We start from the raw sequence: 19,653 nt of genomic DNA, 5'->3' as shown, positions 1-19,653 counted from the left end.
CCGTGTGACTCGGTAGCGCCTAGCGTCTTTCGTTTGACTTTTTACCATCAAATGCATCTTATTAACATAGTGATAGCTAGCACAAGCAGCTTCTGCTGATTAAAATGATATACAGCATGCCTATGTTCTCTGTATGTGACTGCGGGTGTATCTGCATGTGAAATGCTACGTTACAGTGTCAGCGGCTGTAACACTATAACGTTGCGTTTCACATGCAGAGATACACACAGACGCACACAGAATGTAGGCATGCTGCATATCATTTTAATCAGCAGAATCTGATTGTGCTAGCTATTTGCATCACTGTGTGCATAAGATGCCTTTGATGGTAAAAAGTCACACGCAAGATGCTCAGTGCTACAGAGTCACGGCTTGGCGCGATTAGAAGGGCTGTTTAACGCGCAAGGAGGCTAGATCTATGAGGACACATTTGTACAGTACAGTCATAATGCCCACAAAAGCATGTGAACCCAAAGGTATGTGGCCACTGTTGCCAATGGAGAGTAGATGACTCTGTGAGGGATGGAAAAGCACATGAGAGAAGAGGTCCCTGCTCTTAAGAGCTTGCACTCTACTTGTCAATAATGTTAAGCATGGTTAGGCTTGCAAAGGGTGCTAATTAAAAGAAAATTAATTACTGACACCTCCGAAATAAGCTTAGGATGTTTATCACCAAGCAAGCACACAGCCACACATTTAATTATCTGCCTTGAAGCCTTGTAATCTAGGTCAGAGCTTACACCCACATTCAGCCACGAGATGGCGCCATTGGCAGGTCTTTTGCAGCCAGTACTTCCAATGACAGATGTTCTAACATGCCTTTATAGATTCAGGTTTCACATGTTTCTATGGTAACCGTGAGGCAAGGACACTGATTAATTCGGGGTTAACTATTGGATTCCTGGAGTATGAGCTTGCCAAGGCCAGACTTAGGAATCTCCCTTTCCCACCCACCTTTGTCTGTTACTGTTAGTGACGATGGGGGAGTAGCCTGATCTTGCCTTTTCGGATTTTGTATTTGAATAAATGACTAAGCAAGTCTTTATACCATGGGCTGACGTCTATAATGCAAATTTACCAGAATTACAGGGACTAGAGAGCACTTGGGGTTTTTTTGTGCTCATGATTACATTGTATTCAGCATGTAAGAGGATAGTTAGATTGATCCAGCAGAAATAGCATGTGGTACAACTGCTGCTCAGTCTATCGGAACCCCCTGAGCCTTCTCCCCTCTCATGTGGCACGCAGCTGCACCCTCCACAATCCCCCGTACATTCCAGTAACCCGCACTCTGTTTTCGTACAGAATTTTACCCTCTTAGCATGTTTTTATGCTCTTCACTGCTTTTGTCTATATGTATTTATTTATATACTGTTTGTATGTATCCAGTTGTCAATTTCATCCCTTTATACAGGGCTACAAACACTTATGATTATCCTTTTATTTATAAGGCCGCATAACACAGGAGAGATTGTGCATTCCTATTTCAGAAAAGATGTAATTTTTACCTTCCTCCAGCAGAGGGAGCATGGACCTAGCTATTGCTTTACATCCAGCACACCCTTTAACCTCCCCTCCCTTCCCCTCCCCTCCCTGGGCTTGTGCAATGCAGACAGAGGGGAGGACAGGTCGTCTGCACTGCGGTGAAGGCACAGAACGTAATAACATGAGTTATGGGAACTCCTTCACCCATCATCCTGCCCCCCCCCTCCTCCTCCAGAGTGTGGGAGTCTTCCTTTGTGCAGCTGATTCACAAAACACTATGTGTATTCCACACGTGCTGCCAGCCTTTCTGTACTGACCTGCAGAGGGAGAAAGCAAGAAATGCAGCTTAATTCTAGTGACCGAAGGAGAAGTATTCACACTTAGCCGTCATTATTCAGTCTGTAGCCAAAGGATAACCTAAGCTGCTGCTTATATTTACTGCATGTAGTGCCAGAATTGCTTAGTACAGTGGTGTCAAACTCGGGCCCTCCAGCTGCAGTGGAACTACATATCCCAGCATGCAGTGCCACAGTTTTGCTATTAGGGCATATGTAGTCCCACAAAAGCTGAAGGGCCCGAGTTTGACACCACTGGCTTAGTAGAAGATTAATTCTACCCTGTCATCAGAATAATTCCTAATAACACAGTACTGAGCGTATGAATAGGGGAAATCTCTCACTGACCCCTAGAGTGCGTCTGGGCGTTCAGCTTCCTGCTCTGGTGATCAGAGCTCACGAGATCTGTGCAGTACAGTATGTGCACATGTATTCATGCAAGGTCTGATCTCCCTCAAGGCCAACGGAACATCTTGGCACCCTGCCCCCATCCACGTCCCATTTTTCTGTTACAGACAAGCTGGAAAAATCCAACATTAACTTGCTCAATAGGGTTTCGGTTGGATGGGCTGAAAATTACCACTAAATATAAAATGAAGAATGATTTATATACAGTAAATGAGCGACTGTTCACCTTAACGATTAAGCATGTGAAAGTTTTGAGGACCACTAACCCCTCTAAGTGACATTTTCATATGTGACGTGTGAAGGCGTACATGATACAGTGTTACCCTGACGTGCCAGTGATGCTCTGTTAGAAAAATATACACGCATGAAAAAAATATATATGATTTTTCTGGTTCTTCCCGGCAGCCAGAGGTATGGTGTAACACAGCGATCTGCAACATGATAAAGTTTGGGGGCCTCATTAGCCGACCCGCTAATCCTCAGGGGGGCTGCATGTTACTCTTACTTCAGTAGTAAGTTAAATGAACACGTTTGAAAGAGACCGCAACGTAATAAAATATCAGCAAGTCTTTTAAATAAGTATTGCAAGCTAGAACAATGATAAAGCAGGAAGGAGCTGGGGACAGCAGGACAAGGCTGGGAGGGCCACCTGTTCCCCGTCACTGATGTGACATTAACGTACAACATTAAAATAACCGAAAAGTAGAGCGTTAACAGTTGAAATGATGAGACTGTGTCATATAGACCAAAGGACGCCATACAGAAAATAATGGCTGACATTAGAGTGCTGGCACTTCTGCCTGTACGTTTATTAGAACAAGCCATTTAATTTTGAATTATTTTGTACTTTAGGTTTAAATCACAGATGAAACATTCCATGAAGTACGTTATAGATAGGCTGGCCGTTGTTGCCGCTCTTGTTACTGTTTTACAGATGGTCTTCACTTTCTTAAACTGCAGATTAGTCCAACAGAGAACTCCTGTTCATTTGTATACTCTGCGTGGATGATTATTTTTCTGTCCCTAACTTTTTTTTTTTGCCATTTTCTTTCCAGAGGGTGATGAGACCGGTGTGATGGACAGTCTGCTAGAGGCCCTGCAGTCCGGGGCGGCGTTTAGAAGGAAAAGAGGCCCACGCCAAGGTAACCCCGATTTACAGTGTACAATTTCTTGCAGATGGGATCCATTATAAACAAAGACATGAAACGTTGTATGGTGGCATTTCTCCTGTACTGGCACCCTCCACTCCCAGTTCTAACATCTCTGACCGTCAGCACCGAGGGGGATGGTGTAGGCTGTCCCAGCCAATCACTGAGCAGAAAGGATGTTGGATTGCTGGTGACCTTCCTCATGGGTGACCTAGGGATAAGGATAGGAGGCGTTAGTATAGGCATTGCAGGATTAGCACTAACTACCTGTTTTAATTTTTGATTGTATTGGATATTAATTTATTGGGGTTAATAAAAGATCAGCCTTGGTACTGGTAACAACTGCAGTGTTAGTGTGGAGTAGTAGCAGGTGGTGGTGGTCCTGTGTGTCCGTCATCCGGCCACTCTTTGCATTGTATCTGAGCAATCGCATCAGTTAGCAATTTTATCAGTAGTGGGGTTAGTGGGAGGGTTAGACACTAGGGGGAGGGCTAGGGTTCGGCACTAGGGGGGAGGGTTAGGTTTAGACTGCAGGTCGCACATCACATCTTCAGATCCGCCGTGCTGTAGGGCAGATCTGACAATCTCACTGGAGTAGTTAGGAGGCAGATAGATCGTGTGTCACATTGGCAGCTTTTCATACCAAATCGTGTGCAGAGCTCCCGGGGAGAGTTCAGGGGGAAATCGTGTACATCGGCTGATCGGGAACACATCGCTATGTGTGTGGGCACCCTAAGTCCTCCCGGGGGGTCCCTAAACCTAACCCCCCCCCCCCCAACACCGACTACGTGGATACTTACCCCCGGCGTTGGACGATCGGTCCAGCGTCCTGTCGGAGTTCCGGTGTCGGTATTTCGATGCCTTTGTTAGATCTATTGCTGGGATTACACTGTCTGTATTGAGACCGGCGGCCATGCGTCCGCCGGTCTCATAACTATATATTGTTCCTGAGATGTCAGACTTCCCGGGAAATCCTCAGTTCTGTCGTGGGAGACCGTCCTGTCGTGGGAGACCGTCCTGTCGTGGGAGACCGTCCTGTCGTGGGAGACCGTCCTGTCGTGGGAGACCGTCCTGTCGTGGGAGACCGTCCTGTCGTGGGAGACCGTCCTGTCGTGGGAGACTGTTGTTTGCAATAATATTACAGTGGAATTATTCCTCAACAGTTATTTTATTAGAGACCTGAAAAAGGCGAGCCTTGTGCGATTAAACATGTTATTACATGGCAGTTTCCCATTGCATGGTAATACAGCTTTTATCTAAGCGTTTGCAGATTAATGAGTCACTGCTGGGTGCGGTCGTCACCCATCTAACAATCATACTTTCCCAAACTTTTTCTGGATATATGACTGCAGTCTTATGGATATTAGGGAAAAAAAGAGTACATTCCCTCTGGAGAAAGAGCGGATTCTTGTTGTCTGACAATCATGTATCACTCCCCCCCCCCCCCTTTTTTTTTTATATTATGCCATTTTATGGGAAATAGCATCGTGTTATAGGATTTTAGGTTTCTGTAGAACTACTAATCTCATAGCAGAATGTGGAACATTAAAGTATTGTTCCCTGCAATTCACTGTTAGGCCTATGAATGGATGTCATTAATCACTAGTGATATTGTAATGGCGGTGTGGGATCTTTAGTTATCTCTTTCTGGTCTCAGGCTAATTTCAGCCGAATGAGCCATTAATTCCTGATTTTCAGTCGTTGGAGAATAAAACATCTAGAATAAGTGACACAACTGTGCCAAAGATTCTGGCAGCCCAGCCCGTGAATAGTAATCTCTTTGGCAATGACGGACTATGTTGTTGTGCGTCCCGATCTGACAATAGAGCCAGTATTCCTGCAGCCTGTGGTTTTCAGTGGTGACCAGTTTAGACCAGAGATTTGTTGCTGGCGGATACAGTTTGATGAATCGACATAATTTGTTCTCCAGCCACAGCGTGAAGTCAACATCTTTTTCCTTAGGTCATGGTCAGACATACAATGATATCGTTAGATCCCAGCTGCTCGTAGTCAGCTAACAGGATGACAAAGTATTAATCAGTCACCGTGTTGTGTATTCCTGATAAATCACAGGAGTATAACGTGTACAGGTTGGATGTGATAGTTTTCAGGGCCTCTCCCTGGCGAGATAAGGGCCCCAAGGCCAAGTAACGTCTCCTTTGACAAGAGTTCTAGTATTATAACACTTTCAACCTATTTTATATTTCATTGTTGAAATGAACCCATTTAGTTGCACGGTTTTGATTTCTACACTGTAGCAGGCTGCCAGGGCTTACGTGGAAATGTTGCCTAATCCTCTACAATGCCATTAATGCACAAAGAACATTATTGCAGTTGTCAGAATATATCTATTATTAGCTACTACTCTATTAAATAACATCAGTGTCCATTTAGATAATACCAAAATGCCGTCCCCCCGACCCTTGCAGTACTACAAATCCCATAATACTCAGGGAGTCAGGCTTCACCTAAACTTGGAAACTTCTCCAAGTTTGACCATGATTGTAAGGAGCTGATTCAGACCCGGATGCTAAGCAGCGTTCGCTCGTAGCTGCCGATGGTTCGCTTTGTGCCCATACATCGCAGTGCGCGTGCGCATACCACTGCGAAACATCGGGAAGCGTTCACTCGCCGAACATAGACAGCCCACCAGAGTTAGTGACGGGAGAAGCCGTCTGTGGGTGGTAAAAGGGGCTGACACGGGAGGGTGTAGATGTGAACCCAGGCGTGCCTGACCGAAATAACGCAGTTTCAGAGGCGTGCATAATTAACAGGCAGCGTCATAGTACACGTCACCTGGTTGTTTTTTACACTGAAGTGATCGCAGTGCTTGCGGTAGGGTATAGTCAACCACAAACGCTGCGATTGCATCCGATGGTACCCGATGTACCGATGGTTGCATACACTTCCTGGAGATGACGTGCGGAAGTGGGCATCTTAAGACAGGCTGGTGGGTGTCTGCATACACAAAGTGATTGCACGCCAAGACACAGTGGACGTGCTTATACCTTGCTGGGCGTGCGCTGGATTTGCATACGCAGGGTGCGAGCGAACACTTCTTAGCGTCCGGGTCTGAATCAGCTACTAAGGTCTAGAGTGATGTTCTTCACCAACTTTCCACTATTAGTGTCGCTTATTATAGGTTTCACCATTAGACAGCTATTATAATCTATGAGTTGATGTTTTATATTTATAAAACAAGAACAAAAAAGAAACTTTCACATCAGCTCAACTGTCGAATTTTAATTTCTAATTTTAAAAGCACGATTTTCAGCAAGTTATACAGTATTTACTAAAATTAGTATGGAAGACTTAGAGGTCTATTTAGTGAAGACTTTAAACTGCTTTTGTCCTGCACTTTAGCTGAAGAAACCCGTAGATTTCGTTACCCCATATTCAGGAAACAAATGAAAATGTGGAGAAATCACGGTCTCTCTGCAGTGCCCATAGGTACCAGCGGGGGCTGTGCACAAACCTTTTGTTTTTTTTGGAGGAGAGTAGCGACGCTTTTGTTCAATGCGTAACACCATTTCTAGATGTCGTTATGTCTGCTCGTACTGGGGAAAAGTAGGGAAAAGAATGTTCTCCTTCGGATTGCTCCCAGAGTGCAGCAGTTGGCTCCTCTACCCTGCCCTCCTGACACCTGATCTGCACATGCGTGACCTGGCACATGCACAGCGGGATAATTACATAGGCTGGCATATCTCACTACTGCGAAAGATGCTACCAGTTATAATCGATCTCTCCTCGCTGGGGCAGCCCTTTAGTGCATGGCCTGTCCTTGCATGGCTTTTTGTATAAATATGGCATTAACATGAATGTGAAAAACCTCAAACGCCGCTGATAATTTTATACAGATTACAGCATTTATTTTAGCCCTAAGTAAGGTGAAGCATGTCACTATCAGCTTGAAATTGCCCAATAATAAGGGTACTCCTAGGGCTGTGGAATCACTGGAGAGATGCACTGTGCCGCACAGCTGTCAGCTACTCTGATCTCCATAAAACCTCCTAGTAACAGGACAGTGCTGGGGACGGATGCCTATACAGCCAGCTGCCACTGGGGGCATGTATTCCGAGGTGCACTGTGCGCTCTGCTAGCAGTTGGGCAGCATCGGCTGTTTCTGAGGCAAGTGATGGAGGAGCGCCCACAGCTAAAAGGAGTTCCAGCTTCCAGCACTGCTGGATGCTCGCAATGCTGGGTGGGCCGCTTGCAAGTTGCAGGCTGGCGAGAGGCAGTGGGCTGATCAGCATTGCCTCGCGGCCCGCTCTTTGCGCGCCTCTGCTCTACTCTTTACTTTCTGGTATCACTCCATGTAAATCCAATTCAAGCACATACACTCTCTGAGAGCCATTATCCATCAGTCCATGTGATGAATTGCAATGTATATAGCACAAGATCTATATTCTGATAGTAGAGATACAGATGTGTTCTCATACATCATTCCTGCAGGCGCACCATGTCCCGTGCTACTCTGCTAGTGCCGGGCATCCTTATATTTTGCTGATAATACGTCTTAGCGCATAGCGACTATCTGTGTGCGACTGAGTCTCTGAATCTGTAAGTGAAGCACTACGACGCAGCGGACGCGGCTTTTTTCCACGCTAAGTTCCATTGTGCTTTGTATACAGACTCGCCCGCACACAGATATATCAAAGTAATCAGCGCAGTCTGCTGGTGCGTCCTAGTCCTATCACATTGCAGCTAAGACGCGTTTTGTGGCACAAAAGAGTCGCACGGGACCTGCCGGCTCACTCGTGCCAGGCATCTGGTGCCACGTGGCGTATTAAGGCTAGATGTATGAGGACACATCTGTCGAGTATAAAGAGAGAGAGAGAGAGAAGCAGACAGATATAAAAGCAGATAAATTCTATTTTTAGTGCTGGTGACATATAAATAAAGTGCCAGGAGAGTTGGCCGTATGTGAAGTGCAAAAGGCCTTTAAATGAAGGAAATGAAACCTTCCTCCAGTCTGCAGCCATGCAGGTGCACTCTACTGCAGAGTGTATGTAATTCTAAGCAGACAGGCCTGACATCTTACAGTGTAAGTAGGGATGGGTACACACTTGCAGGATATCAGCCCAATTTGGGCAAATGGGAACAACAAATCGGGCATATCATGCATGCCCGATTGCTGCTCCTGCTGGTCGCATGCGATATCGTATGATTGGTTGCGCTGCAAGGCCAATCACAGGATATTGTATGCCGGGCTGTGTAGTTTAATGAAGGACGTAACAAGTGATCGTTTTGCCGTTCATTAGGAAGATTTAGTGTGTACCGGCAATCTTGCATGGTTCGGGGTGGAGGGTAATTTCCCTGACCGTCTGCAAAATTTCCGGTCATTCTAGTGTTTAACCCCTCTTAAATATATCCGTGTCAGGAAGTGGACTTAATGGTTGCTAACTAGTATACCAGTTTCCACACCGTTTTGAAAAGTGAATTCCTATTAATTTCAATATTTATCCATTCTGCACTGGTTATTTAGGTGGCTACATTGTTATTACAACAGACTTAAATATTTATTGTCTCCTTTGTATTTTACTCTTTAATGATTTACAGTGTATTTGGTTAATCCCTAAAAAAACAAAACAAATGTTTACTACAGATTTTTGTCATTCTAGAACATTTGCAATATACTGACATGTAAATACAGCTTGCTGTATTCTATTATTTCACCCTTCTGCGTTTATGCATCATCTAAATGCAGTGCCTGATCGTTTGGCTTCAATTCAGTGGTTTCTGGAACAAAATTACAGATCAGGAAATGGAGGTGGAATTTATAGGTTAGATCGCAAATCCGCCTACTCAACAATTTGCTGTTTTTAGCTGAACACATTTAGAAATGTTCTAAATAAACGTTACCATTGAAACACAAAACGCTCTTCTATCTTATGTATGTGGGCTGGGTGTAAATTAATGTATAATATTCTTAAAACGACAATAACATCTATAAATGTGTTTTTAACCTAAATCATTCTGGTTAGCTGTAAGAAGACACATGGGGAAATTAATTTTCCTTAGGTTACAGTTTAAAGCTGCTATTAATCATTAACCGTTTGTAAAGTGTCATACAATTGCCATGGCAACCACAGTCACTTGCATTGCGCACAGAGGCTTTGGACATTCATACCATAAAACCCCGCTCCCTTTTCCTCTGCTGTCATGTGACCAGTGGATAGCATAGTGACTGGCTCTGCTGGAAACAAGCAGGATTGTGTGATTTTTAAATAGTTTGTATGGGATTTTACCTTTTAAAAATAAAATTAAAAAATAGTATTCTTACAGGTTTTTTGGGGTTTGTTTTTTTATATATTATGTTTTCCTGTATATTATTACATGCTTCTTTCTTCCAATGTTATAATATAGCAATTTATAGTAGTCCTGATCTGGGATGGGGATTGCTTTTATATTGTAAAATTATACTTTCAAAATGCTGAAATGTTATGCAAGTCCTCAGTCAGGCAGTGTAGTCCCCAATGACAAGAGAATATATTGTACATCCCCATAAAATGTAATAGAGGGCATAAATCGTTTTATGTTCTGCAGCTTTCCGCCTGGGTGCAGGTAAGTGCAATAACTGTGCTTACACAGCTCCGCAAGCTCCAAGAGCTGCACTGTCTCCTCTTAATGCTCTATTTCTTCTGAATAGGCTCTGTCCTGTCCCTCAGTGAGGAGGAGGCGACACCAGACCCGGTAACGCTGGGTGCATTTGTGTGATGTGTTTGTGCTATTAACCATTTGTCCTTTTTTTTTTTTTTTTTGTTATTGCTAAACACACCCAACAATCCCCCCTTTTTCGTTTTGGAATATTTTTTTCCTCCTGATTTTATTATGCAAACAGCAATATTGCAGCTAACATAGTTGGCAAAGCATGAAAACGTGCAGAGCCAAGTCGGACTAAATAATGAATTTGAGAGATGTCTTTTGGTTCTCAGAAATACAAAGGTGACAGTCGCCATACAGTGTTTGCCTTCTTCCAAAGGACATACGTGGGGGGTGCACTCTCTGTTTGTACTGCCAATTTGTAATTCATGAATGTTTTCCCTAGAACTCTCCCCAGTAAGGACTGTTGAAAACAACAAATCCCCTTGCTTGAATCCTCACCGTCTTGGTGACAATTAAAGAGCTCAACTTTATTTTTATTGTTTTACTGCAATTGGTAACCAAAATGAAGCCAGCACATCAGTTATGCTTCTATCACTGGAGTTTTCTCCTCCAGAAATATGGGCGTCCTAGGTCAGAGGTTCCAAAACTGTCCTCAAGGCACCCTAACAGTCCAGGGGGTACATTTACTAAAGTGAGAGTTTTTAGAAGTGGAGATGTCGCCCATAGCAGCCAATCAGATTCTAGATCTTCTCTTCTAGAAGGTGCTAGTTAAATGTAGAATCCGATTGCTGGCTATGGTCAACATCCCCACATGGGCGCAAACTACCATTGGTGCAAGGGGTGCAGCTGCTCTGGGGCCTAGAGCTATGGTGGGCCCATCTTCCTTGTAAAAGTTACATGTGTTACATACATTTTTCACTATTGGGTGGTACATAGGGGCCCTTACAAACTTTTTTGGTATGGGCCTTCAAATACCTACTTATGCCCCTGCATCCCAACTTCTAAAAATTCTCACTTTAGTAAATATATCCCCAGGTTCTAGGCATTCTTGACCACAGGTGACTTAATTAGTACCTCAGTCAATTTGATTTTACCACCTGTGTTCAACCATGGATATCTCTAAAACATGAATTGTTGGGGTGAATCGAGGACCGCGTTTGAGAACCTCTGTCCTAGTTCTATTTGGTCAACATTGGTCCAAGTAAGCTCTTTTCTTTTAATCTTTGAAGCTTATGTCGGCACATATCATTGGCCGCTCCTTATTGTATTTGAGGGTCCAGATTCATCTCTCAAACCACTTGTTCCAGATCTAGTTCTTGCCATTAATCGTACAGTTTCACTGACACATATTAATATGAACATTTGTTGGAAAATTTTACTAACTTATTCAATATAATATTGCAGTGTAAGTTATCCCCAGGCTGGCGTCTTTAATATAAAAAAATATATATATATATATTCCTTTATGATTCTGTGTTGGATAGTTGCCCATCATGATTTTGGTACTAGCCATTGTACATAAAGAGATGCTGCACCTTGTTTATTTGATATTAAATTAAATAGAGGTTTTACTGAATATTGATTCTATTTTCAAGGTGTTTTCAATAGTAAGGATGGAAGTAGCGGACGTCTGTAGATGGCTCATGAGTTAGGCCTTTTTCCATTAGATGTTCTATTTATATAACATTAGATGGGCCTTTTCAATTTGTTATCCTTAGCAAAAAAGTCTTACCCCTAAATTGTATGTGAATACCTTGTTCATTTAGAAGAATAGCAGACTTTAAGCTGTCATCATATGTTATGGATATTGTTAGTTTATTTATTTTCTCAATTTTTTTAATTATTTTTTTTATCACTAGCTTTTTTTTTTTTTTTTTTTAAGTAAATAAGGTCTCTCAATTCCATCCACCCTTTTATGTTGGCTACACACAGTCTGTCCTCTCTGCTCTGTCCAAACAACAGGATCTGTTTCCATTTTGACCAACTTGGTTGGCAAGTTAGATCCACATTTTGGTTGCTTGATTGAAGCCCACTGTAGTCAGCTGATTTTTGATCCAGTTGCTGAATAATTACCCTGAAAACTACGATCAATTTTGATTGGATTCTTGTTCATTTTGTGGGCGCACATTACGTGCAATTTGCTTATGTCACCATCTGTATTGGCGCGAGTATGGCCAACTGTGCTTAATGGGGACAGCAAAATGCAGATTACTGAAAGCATAGTCATAAATCAGAGACTCGACACCTAACGCAAATACATTATGCATTTTATAATCTTTCAAGATGAGAGCTCGGCTGCTTCCTTGTGGCTGCTTTGTTATTCCTTTGTGTGCCATTGCATGTTTTTTTTGTTTGTGCATGCATTGTGCATGACAACTGTCTTACTCTCTTTTTAACTGCTAGCTTTCTTCACAGGACCACAAATGTAAAATGTGCTTTATTTTAAATGTATTTTTGCATCACAAAAGGTGTAGGGATTTAAACTGAAGATCTAAGCACTCTCATGTAGGTTCATGTGATTCTCTAATGTAGCACGGCTGTTGACATGCATCATTAAACCTATTAGCGATCTATATAGGTGCTGCATAGTAATATTACCCGTCACTAGTTGCATATTTTCTATTGTACTTAATTTGATATTGGGTACTTCAAGATTAAATAAGTTTGATCAGTGTTGAGTTTAGAGAAAAAAAAAACTCTTTAGGATATATTTAAAAAAACAAATCTCAAATTATTAATCAGGAATATATTTTTCAAAGGAAATATCAGGTTGGTTTTACCTTTTTTAAATTATTACTGCTTTAAATCTATGGGCTAAATTGCTGGAATCGCTCCAGTTCTTGCTACTCGCAGGCTGTATTACATATGGGCCTTTACAGATGTGTCCTCATACATATTGCCGCAGTCGCGCTAAACAGTCCTTCACGGGGCGACATGTTCTATGCTGCTGGGCTTGCACCAAGCATCTTTTTTTTGTCTCTTGTCCACTCGAATGTGTCTTAGTCACATGGCGATGCGACAAAACTGCTTAACGAGATTGCATCTGTATGTTATTTAAGCACTACAAGCCTATTACTTATACTTGGTTTTCCATACATGTAGCTGGTCAAAGTGATTCAACAATAGAGGATTAATGGATATCGTTAGCAGTCCCCTACACTGACAATACAAGTTGCTTGAGTATGGGGTACTAGTCATAGAAACCTAATAAAGTTAGTCTAGCAATTCCAGACATAAGTGGCTATAGTTAATTAAAAGATCATTGAATATAAAATACAATTTGCTTATTGTAAAAGAGGCACTATTACTAATCACCACTTAGGGGTCTATTTATAAAACACTAGGGGGTATATTTACTAAAGTGAGCGTTTTTTTAGTAGAGATGTTGCACATAGCAACCAATCAGATTCTACCTAAAATTTAACTAGCACCTTCTAGAAGATAATAGCTAGAATCTGTTTGGTTGTTATGGGCAACATCTCCACTTCTAAAAATTGTCACTTTAGTAACTATACCTCCAAGTCTGACAAAAATGCCAGTTTTGTATCTTTTTAAAATAGTTGCTATTAATAAACCCCCTAACCATTTCCATAGATCTCCACACAGATGTGTATACAGTATTGCCACAGTCGCGTCAAATAGCCCTTCTCTGCGTGCCAAGTCCCGTGCCACTCAGCTGGTCTTTTTCACTCACGCCTTAGTGGCTCAACTGAAACAGTCAAATGCGACAAATCCGCTTAACAAAACTGTACTGATTAATTTGATATGCAACACTTGTACATCTGTGTGCGAAAGAGTCTGAATCTGCGCACAAATTGCTGTGATGCCGCAGCTTTTTTGCACGCCAAATTGTGCGACTTTGTACATATTTAAAACTAATTCCTGTGCGGATAAAGTCGCAGCCCGGCCTCACTGGTGCAGGTTGAGAAGTGTTTTGCTGCGTATGTGGTGCAAATAAAGTGTAAATTGGAAGAAAAGTTGCTACACCACAATGCATGGCGCGTCTAACTTGCGCCGGACTTCTTGTGACGCATGGAGTATTGAGGCTTGGTGCATTTGAGGACACATTTGTATGGAAGGCAAAATTGCTCAAATTTTCAAGCCTTAAAAAGCAGAGTCGAGCTCTATAGTTACATAATATTCCACTATGATCAATTAATTTGTTAGAAATATCTCCATTTTTGTTAAGCTCATGAAATATTTACATATGTATTTTTGAATGTTATTATAATTTTATTTACAGCATTGTGTATAATATTAGTGGTCACCAAATTTATTAAATCTATTCTTTTGTTATTTTATGACAAGTTTTTTGGGGGTTTTTTTTTTACGAATATTTTATTTTATGGATAGTTTTTTCTGTAGTGTGATGTAAGTTTTTCATTGCAAGCACAAATGAAAACTGTAGGATGCACGTTTACACTTCTCTCATACCAAGATTTGTTTCTTTGTACAGTATATTAAAATTGAAATATTTGATGTAAACGTACAGTAGCTTTATGTGCACATCTGCCAACATTATAACTTACAGTAGGGACACATTGAATCGCACCCCTGAAATGTTGGAACTGTTGGCGGGTACGTATATAGGTGTTGAAATGGCGTGGAATAGATTCATTTTAAATGTACTGTAATTAGCTTACACTTCAGTTTTTAATCTGAATTTATATATATTTTTTTTATGCTTGTAAAATATAATTGTAACTTTTAGTGAAAATTAACTAATTTGGAATTCTTAAAGGGAACAAAACTGTCTAGCCATTTAATTGTAGTGCAATACTACTCAATCTTGTATGCATAAAACTTGATTTAGAAACCTGTCGATTTCTTAGAACAAGACATGTAAAAAATTATACTTTTGAATCTTTCTGGCAAGGTTGAGTTCCCTTTAAGTTATCAAGATCATATGTGTTTTAACAAATGTTTGGGACCACATTTCATAAAAAGTGCATACACGTCATAATTATGGCACTTGTGTGCTTTACTATTGTCTCATTATGTTCCTTTTATTTTATTGTTTTTTTTAGCAAATAGAAAAGTTGGCAACGCAGTTACCTCGCTGCTAGCATCTGAATTGACTAAGGATGATGCATTAACATCTGTGGGCACTAAGAAGGCCAAATATACTGCCCCAGACTTGGCTGAAATGGACATCGGTCATGAAGACAGCCAAGATATGCTCACTCGCTCAAGTTAACCATGCAGCGTTCAATGTACTTTCAAAAGCCGGAAATAGGAGACCTTACAAGAACTTTGGAGAAGACTTTCACCAGCTATGAGGAGAGGAGATATTTTATGTTCAGTTAGCAGTTTGGGTCATTCATAGGAAAAAAGGTGCCAATCAGCGGTCTTCATTTTCTTGCTATTTTTTATTTTTAGTCTCCAATGATAAATGTCGGGAGGGTTTTGGTAACTTATGTTTGCTACTTGGTACAGTGTGCAGGACATCATTGCAACCAAATGTGCAAGGAAAATAAACCCTATATGTGTGCAGACGGATATGGAATGGATTTAGTCAACCTAACCAAAGTGTGATCTAGTGTAAATACAGTATTGCCTTAATCTATTGGCTTGCGTACCTCTGAGGACAGAGATCATTGACATCACTGTAATGTAAATGACTATTTATCTTGGTGTTATTGCGGTAGCAGTTAGCAGAAAGTTTTCAGTACATCGGCTTTTAATTTTCGATTTTCTTTTTTGTTAATGGTTCAAGGGAATTGCTGTTTATTCTCCCTAAATCACCATTGCTTAATAATAGTGTATGATCTTAAAAACTTGAATGAAAGAAATCTATGGATGGTACCGTCTTTCAAACTTGGTTTTTGTGCTTTTGTTTTTTTTGTATCTTATCAGACAACTCTTCTACCTTATGTATAATATAGGGTCCATCGTTTTGGAAGACCTCGATGACCTACTGCCAGCTCTAGCTCTCTAATACCTCTTACATCTAGTGGTAAACTAGTGTTATATAAGTATGTTTACCAGGGCTTTGGGCTTTTTTTATTTTGAAGTATTGCTGTTTTAATCAGTTCTGGTGTTCGCAAAAAAATTAATTTTTCTTTCCCCCTTCTAGTGGATTTTAATGGAGACAAGGCACTTTGTATTTGCTATTCTGTCATGTGATAGCTGTATTATGCCTGATTTGTTCTGTTGCCCTGTGTATATGATTTTACAGTTTTTGATCTTCGTGGTCTGTCAACATCACAGTAGATGTTCTTCATGGCACATGACTTATACATTTCCTTTGCACGTCTTTTATATGACTGGCGGGGAAGGATCTGCTCCACCACATTTGATTGCTCATGGATCTCTTTGGAAATGTGACTATTTTTGTAATTTTTTTTTTAAGCTGTTTTCTTGAATGTAAAATGAGACGTTTATGCGCACAAAGATGACCAACCTTCCATTGATGACCACAGACCTTTAATTTAAATCAGCTACTCACCTCAACTTCCTCTCAACTCTTCACCCAACATAAGTTTTTGACTAAATGAATTTCGTACTCCATAACTGTAAAATGCAAACAAATATTTAGTCATACACTGCGAATTAAGTTCCTGCATGTTTCTGAAATGCTGTACCTTGTCATTTAAACTTATATTTTATTTTATACATAATATATATTGGATTTATAGGATCATTGTATTTAGGAGACTAGATAGGAACGTGTACAAGTAATATTACTTGGAAAGAGGCTTCGTTGCATTTTACTGGGCCTCTTTGTTTACGGTTGACCCAACAGTGCTGTATCAGTACCAGGTGGTCTCCATTAGAATGTACGGGGTAGGGTCACTGTCTTAGTTGATATAGAGAATAGTTAATTCATAGGAGATACTAGCATGTCTAAAAATTTAGTTACATTTGTTTTTTTCAATCAAAACTTTATTTGGACATTTACGTCTGGGTTGCTATTCTATTTGAACAATTTCTAATATTGGTTCTTAAAATGTTTTTAAAACACCGAATAGTCATTTTTTATTGGGAAGATACCAAGTGGTAAGTAGTGTGTGTGTTTCAGTGTTGTCATGGCACTGATCACTTGACGATCTCTCTCTGCTCTTTTTTGATAGAAATATTGCATCACCAAGACGGACACAAATATATATATTTATAAATACGCATAATTAAATATGACTTGAAAGTTGTAGCAGTGGCGGACTAGCGAGTGACTGGCCAAGGTACAATTATGGCTTCCAATGGGAGGGGGGGGGGGAAGGATGACCCAAGGGCCTGCACTGTCCCTGCTTCTATGCTCCAGCTTAAATTGCACTACATCTTAAAATAGCATTTTTTGGCACACTGGACTTGATCAAATAATGTGTTGTGTACTGGGACATGGGGATCATGCAAAGCCCTGCTATATGGATAATCCATTTAAAAAAAAAAAAACACTGAAAAACTTTCAGGTAGAAAAGCAAGAGCTTTTCCAGTAAAGACCCTCTTATGTTACGGAGGGATCAGAACCCTGCTAAATACAGCAGGTGATGGGGGTTTCCACCAGGTGTATCTTCACCAAACTACTAACATTGGGGAGGGATTTAATCAATTAATATTGAAATAAAAAATAAATAAAAAAAACATTTAAATAGTGATGCTGGTAGATTTTAATCTTAGATAGGATCTTTAATTCAAGCACCTTGCTAGTTACTGAATGTGGCCAATGCAGTGCTTACACGGTATAGCTGCTAATGTTCAGTTTTGTGAAATACTTTCCATATCTCAATTCAAACCTATCAAATTGCCAAAATTCTTTCTGCATGAGAACAATATACTTCCGGTGTTTATTTTCCAGGCAGCATTTGTACAAAACAAGTACACACATATCCACATTAATGTTTGATAGAATTATATGTATATTTATGTTTTAGCTAGGCTTCTGCATTGGGATTTTATTTCCATACAGATGCAGAAGGGTCGCTATGCATCAAAATTTGTTTTTGTTTTACAGATTTTAGTTTATTTTTGGTATTTTAGTTAATTTCTGAAACATATAAATATATATATTTTTTCTTTTCTACTCTTCTGAATGTTGGGCGCTGGGCTCCCCTTCATTTTCCAGACAGGTTAAAGTACATAAAATTGTAAAGTAGGTTAGCAAAATAAATAGCCTCTTACTTCGTAAGCACAATTTAGTTAGTGGTGTTGGTTTATTGGTTAATACAAGGTATTAAGAAATAATGAACCATCATATTTATCTAGCAACCCTTTGTGGTTCTTGATTTTTGTAAATTTGATTAATCCAACCATAGTTCTTTTTTGGGGGGAGAAGGGAGGGGTGATCTAACTTAATTAAATGCAAACTAGTATACCAGCAAAGCAGAACACAGCCACCAGCTCCAATAGGAAAGGTAATAAATTATAGCATTTTTCTTGTGCTTTGGTCCATCACCAACCTAGTGATCTACCGATCTGGCATGGGGTATGGTTCTATTTCATGACCTAGCAGCTAATCAGAATGCAGCTAATTTCTGCTGAGTGGCAGTTGGGGAAAACAACTGCCACTATTTACTTTTACAAAATGTGTCCTTTTATATTTAACAATGTTGTATTATTGCATTGCTGTTTTGCACCTCTAGCAGATTGAAGCTAGCCTCAGTTTTGTGACACTTAAGAACAAGTTGGCTTTTTAATGTGTCGACATCAAAAGATCTCTAGCCCTTCGCAGCCAACCAGATATTTTTTAGCAGTTTAGTGTAGACCGACTAATGAAAGCTAATATCTGTGGAGTAAGCCCTAGGTCCTGATTGCACCATTTTATTATATATGCCCTACAAGTTTTGGCGGCTCCTGCGCTTACCATTGCGGTCAGGCGCCATATCTTGCTTTATCATGTCATTACCTTTACATGAAATTTTCTATGTTAATATCTAAGACATTTGATTTTATTTGTTTAGTTTTGTAATCCTAAAGGCCAAATGTGGCAAGCCAGACATCTCATCATGGGGTTTATATGGATTTTGTTTTTTATATATATATATATTGCATTGTAGACAAGTTTATATCACTGGAAAAAAAAAAAACATATCATGCTTATTTTTTGGTCTTTTTTTTTTTCTGGGAATTATAATCATATCATATATTTTTGTTCAACTGTTAATAAAACAATTCATCTGTTTCATTTGCCTTTGTGTCTTTAATCTCAGCGTATACTATTTAACATCATGTTATAGTTAAATGGCAATTTTAGTCGTTAGGGCAATGTGAGGTTTTCATGTTTTATTTTTCTTATTCTTCAGCGGAGGAGGATGGTAAGAGATGAAGGAGGGAGAAGTGGTAGATGAAAGGGGGTGGCGGGATAAGGGGCAGGGCAAGAGGAAAAGTGGTTTGTCAAGGGCATAGGGGAAAGGTGGGGGTGGGGGCAAAATATGAGAGACTAGTGATGTCTGGATATAGCAGGGCTGCAACTGGAGGGTCACACGACAAGGAAGACAGGTCCTGGGGGATGCAGGGCAGGGAGGGCTGAACATATTGGGAGCACAGGAATGGCTAGACAACAGTGGGGGGAGCACATGGCAAGTAAGGTTGGACCTTAAGCAGAATGCAGGGAAGGCTGGATCTGGGGGGGCACAGGACTGGGAAGGCTGGAGTGGAGGGTTGGCACAGGGAATGAAAAGCTGGCCCAGGGAAGGCAGGCTGGCTGGATTGGGTGGAAGGAGGCACAGAGCAGC

The 19,653-nt window shown here is 40.7% G+C and overlaps 1 protein-coding gene across 2 annotated transcripts in view; it reads left to right on the top strand.

Annotated features, from left to right (window-relative positions):
- Window positions 1-15,264, top strand: part of DIAPH1 (diaphanous related formin 1) — a 253,834-nt gene extending 238,570 nt beyond the window's left edge. Inside the window, exons 26-28 of one of the 2 annotated variants that reach the window (XM_088447393.1) lie at window positions 3,284-3,370; window positions 10,026-10,069; window positions 15,010-15,142. In XM_088447393.1, coding sequence (XP_088303519.1) covers window positions 3,284-3,370; window positions 10,026-10,069; window positions 15,010-15,048 — 170 coding nt within the window. In that variant the 3' untranslated portion in view covers window positions 15,049-15,142. Of the gene's footprint in view, window positions 1-3,283; window positions 3,371-10,025; window positions 10,070-15,009 lie in introns of both variants that reach the window. The other variant, XM_088447392.1, reaches the window with a different exon arrangement.
- Window positions 15,265-19,653: the final 4,389 nt, after the last annotated feature.

This window comes from Taudactylus pleione, unplaced genomic scaffold (genome assembly GCF_031769625.1).
Source record: "Taudactylus pleione unplaced genomic scaffold, aTauple2 ptg000431l, whole genome shotgun sequence".
NCBI classification, from domain to species: Eukaryota; Metazoa; Chordata; class Amphibia; order Anura; family Myobatrachidae; genus Taudactylus; species Taudactylus pleione.
This window is presented reverse-complemented; position numbering and strand designations above follow the sequence as displayed.